Consider the following 14520-nt stretch of genomic DNA (forward strand, 5'->3'; position numbering starts at 1 on the left):
TTAAAACCTTCCACCTCCTGTAATTTACCCTGGGGCCCCAGGGTCGTTCCAATGACGTCTTAAATTCATCTTCTCTTCTTTGATTGGTTTGTACCCATTCGATGAACCCATTAGCAGGTGACTTGGAGTCTGCGCGGAGTCGTCCTCGTAGTCCAGGCTGAGGAAAGTTAACGGACGTGAGTTTATGATGAACTGTGCTTCCATTAGAGCGCACCTCAGGCTTTCGTCGTTGAATGAGTAATTCGGGCAGATGCTTTTCAGGACTGGTTTGATTGTGCGGACAAATCTTTCCCAAGCACCGCCCATGTGAGGGGCTCCTGGATGGTTAAATTGCCATTTAATGCCGTTGAACTTTATTGCAATTTTATCGAAGTCGGTCTTGATCAGCTCCTCTCGTAATGCCTTCTCCGTGGCCTTGAAATTAGTGTCATTATCGGAATACATTTCTCTTGGTGTCCCACGAAGTGCCATGAAATTCGTGAAACACATCACACAGGAGTTTGTATTGAGGCTGTGAGCGATCTCGAAGTGGACTGCACGCAGGGTTAAGCAGGTAAACAGCGCAACCCATCTCATCTCTTTGCGTCTTCCAACGTTGACTAGGATAGGCCCAAAATAATCAACGCCGGTGCACGTGAATGGTTTTTCGAATCTGGTCAACCTCGCTTTTGGAACCGGGGCCATTTGTGGAGGCTGTGGCATTGCGCAACGAATTTTACATAACTGGCAGGCTTTTCTTACGGGTTTGTGCAGTACTCTTAGGCGCAGAATATAAAATTTGGATTGTATATCATTTATCACGGTTTCGTGAGTGAGGTTATGATATTTTTCGAGATAGAACCGGACTAATAAAAATGTTACTCGGCTCTCTGGGGGCAATATTATCGCGTCCATAGTGTATCCGACTGCGTTCACACGACCTTTAGTGCGAAGGATTCCGTTGTCGTCCAGATATGCGTTTAATCCAGTCAATCTGCTTTTTGCGCTTATTGGTTTTTTACTCATCAATGAATGGATTTCATCCGTGAACACGACCCTCTGTGCTTTGTATAGTAGGATCTGCGCTTCTTTGACGTGAAATTCGGTCACTGCTGACGGCATGTCAGTCCTTTGGCATTTAACTTGAAGTCGCTGGATATATAGAGACATGTTTGCGACGGCTCTGTATAGGCGCCGCCAATCGGAAAAATATTCCACGTCGAGTAAGACTTTATTCGCACTACTAGTTGTGAAGACGTGTCTGCGTAGTTTGGTCGTATCGATCTCCGTTACTCGTGATGGAACTGTTGGCCACTTACTGGGTTCGCTTTCCAAAACTCTGGTCCGTAAAGCAATGTGTCAGCACAAGGGTTTTCGAACCCCTTTGCTAGCGTCACCAACGTGTGCAGGCCGATTCGGGTTCCAACAGACATCCTTGGGGAGTAGCATCTCTTCCATTTATTCCAGTCCTCCAACAGTGATTCTGACAGCTCTTGGTCCCAGCTGATGTTTGCTTGCCAGATTTTCTGCAGAAGGATTTTGAATCCGATCGAATGACACGATAGTAGCCCCAAGGGGTCGATATGAGAACCTGAAGGACTTCTCTTTTCGTTGGGACTGCAGGATCGGTAAGGACGTCTCGCTTAAGTCTTGAGAATCTGCAAACAAACTTAAATACATCTGTCAAGTCACGCAGCCGCAGCAGCTAATTAACGTCTTAATTCGATCTCTTATATTAATTGCATGGCGAAATGTAGTTCTCTCTATCTAGCTCCCTCGTTTTCTGTGTACTTGCATTCTTGGACCCAGCATTCGGCTGTCTCTCCCTTTATAAAATCAGTACGAATTCTGATCTCGACATTAAATTCTCTCTTTCGCTAATAAATTGTTAACAAGCATAATGCAACCTAAAATTCGTATTTTTTAATTTTGCAATAACTAAAAAAAAAGCTTATTAGTTCAACATTGGTGACCCCGACGTGATTTGTGCATAAATAATACTAAGTGCAAATCATATAAGTCTATTTATTGACTATTTCGTTCTTGCGGCTGCATTTGGCGGAGCAACAATCATAAGCCCTTAAATGCAGTGAGCGCTATAAATAAATAACAGTTGGTGATTGCGGAAATTTACATATAAGGCGCAAAATCAGCTATACATAGAAGAGTACATAGCCAAGTAGCGGGCTGTTATTCCCTCGTTTGCTTTGCGCTCATCTTCCCGCTGGAGCCGAATTTCGGGCATTTCGTCTGCTGGGTTTGTTGTTGTTGTTGTAGCCATGCCTAAGGGAACTTTTGGAGTTGTTACCGCTGATGCAAACAGGGCAATATTTTTAAAGCGCAAGGCAACGGCTTTGTTTAATAGAGTGGAGCGTTTAGTGGATTCCCTATCAAGTGCGTCGTTAACTTCATGCGACGAATCCGGTTTTCATGTGAGGTTGGAGTTGATTGATGAGCTTCAAGAGTCATTTAAAAAGGTGCTCGGTGAGCTCGAAGAATTGGATTTCGATGAAATTGAAAGTTATTTAAGTGAAAAATTTGATGACATTCTCGTAATTCTGAAGTCATCAGCTCGATCCGAAATTTCAAAGCGCGCCTCACAGCTTCTTTCGCACTCAACTTTTGCTGAGGGCATCACTCCGGGAGTTTTCGGCCCCCAGCAGCGTTAGCCTCGACATAAAGCAGCATTTATGCCCAAGCTGGAGCTTCCAAAATTCGCTGGAGGTTATGCAAATTGGTCTGACTTTTATTCTATGTTTATCACAATCATAGATAGTCATCCGGACCTCACCAACGTAGAAAAGCTGCAGCATCTACGATCATGCCTGAGGGACCCAGCGTTGGATACTATTCGCTCATTGGAAATTTCAGATGGCAACTACGCAATTGCTTTAGATTTGCTGCAAAATGGATTTGATAATCGACGTTTGGTTTTTCAGGCACACATTACTGAGATCCTGGGACTTAAGGCGGCGCAGAGTGGTTCCGTCTCGACACTTCGGGAGCTGTCCGATAAATTCAACGCTCATATTCGTGCTCTCAAAGGACTGGGAACGACGGAACAAATCGCAGGATGCATCATCGTCCAAGTCCTGTTCCAAAAGTTGGATCCGGCAAGTCAGGCAAAGTGGGAAGAGCGCTTAGAGGACCCTGCCTTCGTCAATTTAATTCCTACGTGGGAGTCAATGGCATCATTTCTCGAGCAGCGATGCAGGACGTTGGAGACTATGAATTTCGCCATTGCCTCGAATGCTTACCCTTGGATTTGTATGTTCCGTAATGATGCGGGGCATTCCATTTCTTATTTTCAGAATTTTAAAATCCTGTCTCCTGCGAATAGGCTTCAAGAAGCGAAACGGCTCGGTCTTTGCATAAATTGTCTTAAGGTTGGTCATCAAGTTCGGCAACTCCAATAGTTGTCGTGCATGCGGATCTAAGCACCACACCCTGCTTCGCCTGGGATGCTCACCTTCCTTTTCTTCACAAGAAGGAGCACAGCTCCAAGAAGCACTTCTCTCTGCACTGCCTTCCACTTAGACTGCTCTTATTGCACAGGAGTTTAATAATGATATTGTGCTCTTAGCAACGGCTAGCGTTTTAGTAAAAAACCATTCCGGGGTTTTCGTTCCTGTCGAGCTCTACTTGATTCGGGCTAACGTCCCGATTCGTAAATCAGCTTCAAGTCAAGCAAATAAAATCTTCAGCATCCGTAACTGGAATAGGAGATTCCAGTTTTGTGACGGAATACACAGCCAACATTACCGCGGTGATTGCTCCGAACATAACAGAGCGACAGCCTAGCTTCAACGTCGACACTGGCAGCTGGAACATACCCAAAAATATACAGTTAGCTGACCCAAGGTTTTATGCTCCCCAGCGGGTGGATCTTTTAATCGGAGCCAGCCTCTTTTTCGAGATGTTGTGCGTTGGCCAAATCTAGCTCCCACCTGGGTTACCCCTAATTCAAAAGACGCGTCTGGGTTGGGTTGTTTCTGGAGGTTATGGCCTTTCCAATGGCTCGTCCTTTATGTCGTCTCAAGATGTACTTCTCGCTAGTCGAGAGAATAGTTTCGATCGGTTAGATGATCTTCCTCGACGATTTTTGGAAGTGGAAAACTGCGCCAAGCCGATTATACGCGCTACCAAGTTCAATCTAGATCTTTTGGGAGAGTCCTACCAGCAAGTTTATCGAAGATTCTTGTCCCTAGAGAGAAAGTTGAATCGTCAGCCAGCTTTGAAGGCTCAATATGCAGCATTCATAAAGGAATACCTCGATCTAGGACATATGTCATCAGTGTCTGCCGCTGACATCGGGTTGTGCCGGCGACTTTTCCGACTCTGAAGGCTAGGAGAACTTCGATGAGTGTGTTTAAGCAGTCCGGTCCGCTTAACAGAAAGTCGTTGAGGCCTACTCCGTTTGTTTTTGCTGCCGCATCCCAAACCAGCCTTATCTTTCCAGGCTTATTCGGATTTAGGGCTGTAAATATGGGTAAGTACCAAGAGCGAGTTTCTTCTTTCTTCGCCTCCTCGTCAGATAGTTGCTTGGCGTATCCTTTGGCAAGAAGATTTTAGATTTGGTCGTCGATTTTTGAAAACAGATCCGGTTCGCTCAGAATTCTGGTTCTCATGCATTGTAGGCGCTTTAGAGCTGTAGTGACACTCTCGGGAAGCCCAGCTGCGTATTTGCCACATTTGTTTTGGCAAGTCTGCTCTAGGATTTCGACTGCTCGTTTGTCCTCGCCTTAAATCATTTTTTTAGGCGACATTGACTCGAGGTTGAATTGTTCTTTGACTTCATCGTGAAGCTCTCGCCAGTTGCAATCGCAGTGGTGCATAGATACGTAACGGTTTGAGTTTGCTGATCCCTGGATAGTCCACCCTAACATGCACTTTGACGCTATTGGGTCGTTCCATTTGCCTAAGCGGATCCTGCGAGGAACGGCTATTTTCAAATTGTTTGTTCCAATTAATAACATTGGCCGCGTGGAGTAGGTCTCTAATGGCAGGTCCTTTAGATAGCTGTACTTACTGCGCAACTCATCTATATCGACGGTTTGCTTTGGGAGTGCAATGTTTTTGACAGTCTGAACGTTGTTGAGCCAGTAACGTTTTTTTGAGCTAACGCCTGGGATTTGGACTGATGCTCGCATGGAAGTATTTTCTAATCGAAATCGAAGTATTTTCAAATCGGTGAAGGTGTACCTTTTATACCGAGCTTGTCAAAAATTGATGCGTCTATTAGGGTCACAGATGATCCTTCATCCAGGAAAGCGAAAACTTCGATTTTGTTGTCATCATAGTGTAGATTTACGGGTACGATTCGTAAGAACTGGTTTCCTTCTACATCGCCTTGGCGTGTGCTTACATGTCTTTTATTTCCCGTTTCGTTGGCTATATTGGGAACATTTTCCGAGTGGAGTAGAGGGTAATGCTTTCTTGTACAACCGCTTATTCCTCAATCCTTTGATCGACAATTGTTTCGATAAACCTTGAAGCATCGAAAGCAGGCCTTTTCGGCGTTAGCAACTTGCCATCTCTGTTCTACGGCGCTGGATTTGTGGATTCGCATGCAATGCACTTTGGATTAGCCTGTTGCTGGGCTGTAGATACCTAGCTCGAACTGGCTGAGCATCTATTACGGGTATTCACAGAACTTGTCCTGTGAGACAAAGGTGTCACGATAGTCGACGCCGCCTGCGCTATAACGAGAGGGACCGATTCGTCGCTGGTGTGCATCGCCCAGTTTAGTTTGTGGCTACTTGGAAGTTTGTCTACAAGCTCCTTGATTAACATTGGGTTGTTTAAGTGCGCTGTTAGGCTGCATGCTTCGATCGTTGCGCAAATGTTGTATACTAGAGTACTGCGAGCGCGTACTCTATTATGAATTCCAATTTTTCTTTGGGTGGCGCAAGCTTCCTCAACTTGTCGATCATCCTCTCCATTTTTAGCGTGCTCATAACTTCCTGAACTAGGTTAGGCAGTAGAAGCTTATCCTTCTCCATTTCTCGTGCCCTGCCTTTTAGGCACTTTTGTAGACGGAGTATGTCTTCAACATTGGAGAGCCCTGCTGCGAAAGTACTGTGCCCGAATGTACTGATAAACATTGGCCACTCCTCAGGATCCCCGCTGAACGAGGAAAGCTCCTTGGGTATAGCTTGCCTTGCGGCGATTTGGGAACTGGACGGTGATGCGGGCGTCGCCTGAAACAGCCCGTCTGTCGATACGTTTATCGTATTCATTTGCAGTAAAATTTTATACTTCTCCTCGATAAATCTCTGCTCGGAAGGGTTTTTACTTCCAGCATATCGAGCATTAGCTGGTTTTTTTTCGCGGTAGAATAATCATCGAGAATAATGTGATCGTCGCTGGTTTTATACATATCGATGAGGTCGTCCACTAGCTGCTCGACCTTATTTTGGTTTACGGGTATAATGTTGGTGTTGTCGAACTGATTTGGAGGCGGTGATCGTAGTATCCTTCCAGGTGGGTTTTCGGAGTTATCTCCAACAAGGCACAGATCGCAATTCCAATCGTTGTTCTCGACGTCGTCGTCGACGCCTGCGCAACGAAAGTGGTACCAACTGTCACAACTGTCGCATTGGACCCAACTTTGCTCAGTTCCTATCGCTTTTTTCTTTCATATTCTACAAACATTTTTGCTCATCTCTGTTTACTTTTGAAGGCTATGTAAACTTGGCGTGCGCCAGAATTGTAGTTGTGTGCGTAATTTCTGGGGTTTTGTTGTTTCCGTTTACATATACGTTTTTCTCACCTAACGTTCAAGAAAAAGATGCGATTGCTATTTCACAATATTATGGCTAATTGGAAAATTTTCGCTTCGTAGTTGTACAGTTAGAACGACAACCACGCGTGTACAAAGTTTTTATGAATGAATTGGTTTTACAGCAGCCCACACCACCAAATTGAAGGCACAGACGGATATCGGTAAACTACGATTTTGAAATATACTTTATTTAAATTTCAGCTTCCGAATCAATGTGTACTACATTTGGCGCTGCGGAGAACGCTTAAAAACTTTGTCTTTTTCCTTCTCTTCTTTCGCTTCTGCCGGTTCTAGGGATGGTTCTTAAAAGAATAAATGAGGTCGATATTTCTTATATCGGTACCTCGAGAATTATCGAGTGCTTATATATAACATAAGAAATTAAATTAAAAATTAATTTTAAATTATGGCGGCAACACTAATGATACAACAATCTCTAAATGTTCTTTGAGAAAAATTATGGATATATATTGCAAGTTTTTGTTAAATGCTCATTCGACAGTGAAAACATTTATTTTTTGGTTGGCGAAAATCCTCATACTGAACCCTCCTCGAGGGTGCTGACTGGAAATGACGCTACAGTGCTTGCAATATATCAAGCGGCGTTCAGCTAAGATCACAGGTCATCCCTATTTGCTCTAGTTTTTTAGTAACTAAGTTATATGGGGATAACTTTTGGTATTGGTATTGAGTTCATTTGTGAAGAAAAATAGTTTGACATTCCAAAAAATAAAATGAGTTAATTTTAGAAATTGTTTTTATTTTTATACCCTTGCAGAGGGTATTATGATTTCAGTCAGAAAATTGTAACACAGTGAAGTATATATATTCTTGATCAGGACCACTAGCCGAGACGACCTAGCCATGCCTGTCTGTCCGTCCAAATGAACTTTGAGATCTCGGACACTATAAAAGCTGGTAAGTTGAGACTTGTCATGCAGATTCTTGAGTTTCTGGGATAGCCCATACGCCCACGGTAATGCCTGTGTAGCGCCATATCTATCTACATGTCAAAATTTGTTCAATTCGCTTGTTCTTTTTACAAGTTTAATACAAACCTTTTGTTTATTATGATAAACATATATCCTCAAATAAAACAGTATTTTTTTGGCTTTTGGAAAGGTCAATCGCCATTTAAGACCATACATTTCATTGACAATATTGCTTACCATCCTTTAAAGGTTACGTTCCCCCCATACAATTTGTCAGTTTTTTTGGACGCAAACCGACCCGCCCTATTGTACAACTTGTAAAATGCTTTCTCCGCTCCTTTCACTAGCAAAACATTTATATTTCATCAGTAAATTCAGCACCTTTCCACCGCCTTTTCATCAGCAAATATTCATTAGGCTTATGTTTCTTTCAATTCACTACATATTTTTTCAATTATGAAATTATTATATTAAATTAAATAATTCTCTTAAACTACGTCGACTCGGCCGCCTCCTAGTTTAAATGGTTATATACTCGTACACATGTACCTCGAAAAATAGCTAGATTTCTTGGTTTTTATACCCTTGCAGAGGATATAATGATTTCAGTCAGAAGTTTGCAACGCAGAAGTTTGATAAGCATAACTAGACGAGTCGATCTAGCCATGTGCGTCTGTCCGTCCGTTTCTGTCTTTAGTGTTTTTTAACATATAACCTCTTAAGCTTGGAAATAACATTTTATAATTAGTTTTGAGTTTAGAATTAAATTTTATCAAAATCGTACTATATCATATAGCTGCCATAGGAACGATCGGAAAATTGGCTGGAAAACATTATGAAATAAATTACAGCTTCGGTGTTTTTTAACACCTCTTACGCTTGGAAAAACAATTTTTTCTGAATTTGGAATTTAATTTTATCAAAATCGGACGAATTTATCATATAGCTGCCGTAGGAACGATCGGAAAATTGGTGGGAAAATAATATGAAACAAATTATAGCTTCGGTGCTTTCTGACATATTTTCTTATACTATTGGGAATATCATTTTTTGTATTTTTAAATTTAATAATTATAACTGCAAGGAATACAAGCTTCGGCTTGCCAAAGTTAATTTCCTTTCTTGTTTTATTACAAACCTGTTTTGATGTCTTAAAGTACATTATTTTAACTTGTTTTTACCAAAAACAATAAAAACTAACGGCCAAACTGCCGAACATTATAGATTTTTAGTGCCTTGCAAAGGACACGATTGCGGGAGAATAGTTTATCTGATATCAAAAATGTGAAAACATTTAGTTAGTTTAATCAATTATCTTGTAGCTGAGCAAAGGAACTTTAAAAATTACGCTTACACCGGAATTGGAGGCAGTTTTATGGAAAAAAAGGTATTTTTCCAAGTAAAAATAAATTGTTTTTTTGATAAAATTAAAATATTTCATAAAAAATATATAATGTATTGGCAAGACAAACGAAAGCGATCGGATCTAAAGTTTTCCAGGTATCGTGTCCACCTCAAAATCATTTTTGGGTAAACACCATTCCGAAATAATCGCGTTTAAAGTTTACAGTTAAATAATTCGGTACTGTAGCTTTAGGTAGGTAGCTTTAAAATGCTTTACCTTCGGTTCTAAAGCAGTTGACCACTTTGGTTAGAAAAAAACCTATTTTTAAAAATACGTTAAATCAAAATATGTTGCTTGAGGATACATTAGCAGAAGACCAATCTGCAATGTTATGTTTCAGGAAATCCGATAGAAGGCGTCTCTGTTAACAATACAGCAGTTAAAAACGCTGGTTGTGATGCAAGCCATGTGTTTGTGATATTCTACTTTCGTCGTTCATTTTTAAGGTATACAAAATATCAATTTAAAAGCGTTCCAAGAAATTGTTGTAATATGAATTCAAAGACAGGATGTGTATACTAAGTGTTTGTGTGTTTAAACAGTTGAAATCTGTCAAATCAAATGTATGTTGTGTAGTATGCACATACATTGAATACCCACTGTACCGAAAGTACTTAAAGGGTAAGCACTGTAACACTTTGTTGCAGTGTTTACATATTTTAAAGTCCCCTAAGTGGCCGAAATATGAACCGATCGCTATGGCTTAGCCCGCACACAGAAAGTGCTAGCGTCGGCATAATTGCAACGAACGGACAGCATATGCATACCCCTCGCGACTCCACTCGAGAGCGCATAGCAACATATATAAGTACATTCCTTTATACATAAGTATATAGGTACATAGCCGTCTCTCTGCCGCCGCCTGCGAGCAGCGCAGCTACGAAACTTAGCCTTAATTAGACTTAAAGAATATTGTAAAAATCAAAAACTCTTCGATCGTTGGAGCGGCACCATTGCTGCTCCAAATAAACCCTAAAATAAAACTAAATGAAAATAAAATACAAACTTGAAACAATCTTATTTCATGGCGACCGTGACTAGAGTCACAAGGAGCAGCGGATCAGGAAGATAATACATGGAGGATATACTAAAAAATAACCCGTCTGAGTGAGTAGAGTGTGCGTTATGGTACGTGGAGGTCAGAAGAATAAAATTAACAAAAGAATAGCCCTCCTAAAATGGCTGCTATTTGCTCAACCAACACCGCCCGCATGGAGTACAGCGCAAAAACTTTACAACGAGCTTGAATTTTTAAAGGAAACCCTCCAAAATAGAGTACCACAAGTCACAACTCACTCAGAAAATCAAATACAAGTTATAAATAAAAAACTAATAACGAAACCAAATATTCCCAAGCCACTGCCGAAACAACCACAAGTCTGCCCGACCGACTGCCCCGGACCTCTCAACTCTGCGGCATGCAATTACGCATGCATGAAGCCGAAGACCAGTGCGAAGACCAGCGCCGGTACCGCCTGAGCCAATAGGCCCAGGACAGCTGCAGCAGTTATCAAGCGTGGGAGGCACGACCGCCACCTGCGCCTTCGAAGGAACATCAGCGTAGCCAAGCTGGCGACGACCAGCTGATGTAGAAGGAAGAAAAAGAATCCAACTAAGCTGGAAAAAAATTTTTTTTTTTTACCCATGCACTGCGTTGCATAATTTTTTTGATTGCACTACGATGAATATTTTTTTATATAATATAATATTTTGTAAAATTGAGCGGAACTTTTTCTGCCCGATTAGACGTGTAGCCCGTAAAGCTATGCAAAAAACTAGGTAGGAAGTTTGTTAATTTAAATGCGCAGTAATGCGATAAGTAAATTTTCAAGAGAAGATCATAATAATTTTAATAAAACACTTTATACACATAAAATTCAAGTATATGCAAAACCCACCAAAATGACTTTGGACATAAAAACAGTGGATTCCACTGCCAATGTCATCAATAAGGTAGAATCTAGCAACATCAATCTATATTGGGTACATATACTCTTGATAATCATTGTTGTTATCATGTGCACCACTTTCTTTTACAAAATTTACAATATGCATAATAAATGTCCGAGAAAAAGGTATATGAGCCAGGGAAATGACCTGGACAAAATATAAGCAGCAAAACAAATAAATAAAAAAAAAAACAGCACAAACAACAGTGATTACACATAAATGTTAACACCTAAAATCTAAGAAAATGAAATAAAAAAAAAAAATATAAAAATATTTTAATATATTCTTCTTACAAAGTATGGCTAAACTAAAGGCATGGAATGGAACAAATTGTACGAGGAATTAGCAAACATTAAAACTAAATTTGACAGATCACACAAGTCACTAACCCAGAATAGACCTATCCAAAAGAACACGGTTAGGAAGCATGTTGAAATATTAGTAGAGTGCTTTAATGAAGCGCGAATGCTAATACATGATCACAGGGAAAGATTAACTCAAAATCATTGGTCACAGGTATCGAAACTTTTGATACGACTACGAACTAATTTAATATTTGTTAAACAAAAGTTCAGTTTAGAATTATCGGTACCAACCGTTCTTAACACTCCAATAGAAGTTGACACTGCACCTGACCCTGAATCAACAGAAGCGAACGAATCGGAGTCAGAAGAGCTTCCCGAAGTAAACCTCAAAATAGAAGATGAAGATTTAAATAATCTTACTATTCCGGCGGTATACACTGATCTGGACAATTCAACAGATTCAGATACTTCAAGTGTAATAGAAAACAAAATAAGTAACTCTATCACAATGGCACAATCAAATATTGACTTTATTAATACAGTATCCAAGCTTATACCAGTTTTTGATGGTAAGGCTGAAAATTTAACAAGTTTCATTGATGCTTTACAAATAATAGAATCAATAAAAGGCGAGCACGAAGAATTAGCTGTTTCCATAATTAAAACAAAGCTAAAAGGTGTCGCCAGAAATCTAATCGGTAATGAAACAACAATTACTGAAGTGATTTCCAGACTAAGAGGCAACGTCAAAGGCGAAACTGTTGAAGTATTATCAGCGAAGCTGATGAACCTACAGCAGCGCAATAAAACTGCTAACCAATACACACAAGAAATTGAGCAGATGACGAAAGCCTTAGAAGGTGCATTTATAACAGATGGTTTATCTTTAGAGCTAGCCAGAAGTTATTCCACGCAGCATGCAGTCAAGGCAATGACTAAAAATTGCACAATCGATAAGGTAAAACTTATCATGCAAGCTGGCACCTTTAGTACTATGAACGATGCCGTTTCCAAATTTGTCAATAGTGTCACTGAAGCAACTGGACAGTCAAACACCGTCCTATAATTCAAGAACTATCCACAGCGCGGCTCAAATCGCGGCCGTGGAAATTATAGAGGTAATTTTCGTGGTAATCACAATAACTATAACAACAATTACCAAAATAACAATAGAGGACGAGGCCAATATAGAGGAAACTCTAGAGGTGGTAGTAACTCGAACCGAGGCCACAATGGCAATAACCAAAGCAATGTCAGAATTACCCAAAATACTAACCAAAACACATCGGAAAACTCCCGAAGCCCTTTAAATACTCAACAATAAAAGAAGTCAGAATTCACACTATTAATCTCAGCCAAAATATATTCGTTTCATTTTTCAATGTAGCTACTGGAAAAGAACTTATCTTTTTAATAGACACAGGTGCAGACATTTCCATTTTAAAAGAAACTTCGGATAACTTCCAAAACATCCAAGATGATTACATCATAGACATAAAAGGCATAAGTAACGAAATAACCAAATCCCAAGGTTTAGTTTCTATAGAGATACAGACAGCTAAATACATAATCCCACACGATTTTCATATAGTAAATTCACATTTCCCTATTCCATGCGATGGAATATTAGGCATCGACTTTATTAAAAAATACAACTGTCAATTAGACTTCAAGCCATCTGAAGATTGGCTTATAATTAGACCCAATAATTTAAAATTTCCAATTAATGTACCAATAGCTCATAGTGCTGGCAATAATTCAATACGTCTGCCAGCAAGATCCCAAGTTATTCGGAAAACTGAACTTAATTCAAAAGAAGACAGTGTATTAATTCCAAATCAGGAAATTCAGTATGGTATTTACGTTGCAAATACCATAGCAACATCCAATAATGCCTTCATAATGCTAATAAACACAACAAATACCGACCAAGTAGTCAGTACAGATAACCTAACATATGAACCACTTTCGAACTACGATGTAGTCAACACAAATCCAGACAATAGAAAAAAATCCGTACTATCACAACTTTCAAAAAACTTCCCTACACAGTTCAAGTCACAGCTTTCTAGCTTATGCACCCAGTATAGCGATATATTCGGATTGGAAACCGAATCAATAACCACAAATAATTTTTATAAACAAAGACTGAGATTAAAAGATGATGATATAAAGAACTATCGAAGCCCACATAGTCAGGTGAACGAAATACAAAAGCAAGTAGGAAAATTAATCTCTGACGGGATTGTCGAACCGTCAGTATCCGAATATAATAGCCCATTGTTACTTGTTCCTAAGAAATCATCCCCCGGGTCAAATGTAAAGAAATGGCGATTAGTAATTGACTACCGCCAAATTAATAAAAAATTACTTTCTGATAAATTCCCATTACCTAGAATTGATGATATTTTAGATCAACTAGGTCGAGCTAAATACTTTTCATGTCTTGACTTAATGTCAGGATTCCATCAAATTGAACTAGAAAAAGGTTCAAGAGATATAACGTCTTTTTCAACGAGCAACGGCTCATATCGCTTCCCGCGATTACCCTTCGGATTAAAAATAGCTCCTAATTCGTTTCAGAGAATGATGACTATTGCGTTCTCTGGTCTAGAACCTTCTCAAGCATTCCTTTATATGGATGACTTAATTGTAATTGGTTGTTCCGAAAAACATATGCTTAAGAACTTAACAGATGTTTTTGAGAAATGTAGGAAATACAACCTAAAGTTACATCCAGAAAAATGTTCATTTTTTATGCATGAAGTGACTTTTCTAGGTCATAAATGCACTGATAAAGGAATACTTCCAGATGACAAGAAATACGATGTCATTATGAACTACCCAGTTCCGCACGACGCGGACAGTGCTAGACGTTTCGTAGCATTCTGTAACTATTATAGACGTTTTATAAAAAATTTCGCCGACTATTCACGGCACATAACAAGATTATGTAAAAAGAATGTTCCTTTTAAATGGACGGATGAGTGTGAAAATGCATTTCAATATTTAAAAACAAAATTTATGGAACCTACATTGCTACAATATCCAGATTTCACTAAAGAATTCTGTATAATAACAGATGCAAGTAAGCAAGCATGTGGAGCGGTTTTAACTCAAAACCACAATGGTCTCCAACTTCCCATTGCATACGCATCAAGAGCA

At 39.9% G+C, this 14520-nt stretch overlaps 2 protein-coding genes across 16 annotated transcripts in view; one reads left to right on the forward strand and one right to left on the reverse strand.

Annotated features, from left to right (window-relative positions):
* Positions 1 to 14520, reverse strand: part of LOC139354007 (uncharacterized) — a 978888-nt gene that overhangs the window by 864235 nt on the left and 100133 nt on the right. The gene's annotated exons all lie outside the window — the stretch shown is intronic.
* LOC139354306 (golgin subfamily A member 6-like protein 2) overlaps positions 11864 to 14520 on the forward strand; it is a 33823-nt gene continuing 31166 nt past the window's right edge. Inside the window, exons 1-2 of the mRNA XM_070998527.1 lie at positions 11864 to 11924; positions 12382 to 12607. Coding sequence (XP_070854628.1) covers positions 11864 to 11924; positions 12382 to 12607 — 287 coding nt within the window. The remainder of the gene's footprint in view (positions 11925 to 12381; positions 12608 to 14520) is intronic.

The sequence above is a fragment of the Drosophila suzukii genome (genome assembly GCF_043229965.1).
Source record: "Drosophila suzukii chromosome 2 unlocalized genomic scaffold, CBGP_Dsuzu_IsoJpt1.0 scf_2c, whole genome shotgun sequence".
NCBI classification, from domain to species: Eukaryota; Metazoa; Arthropoda; class Insecta; order Diptera; family Drosophilidae; genus Drosophila; species Drosophila suzukii.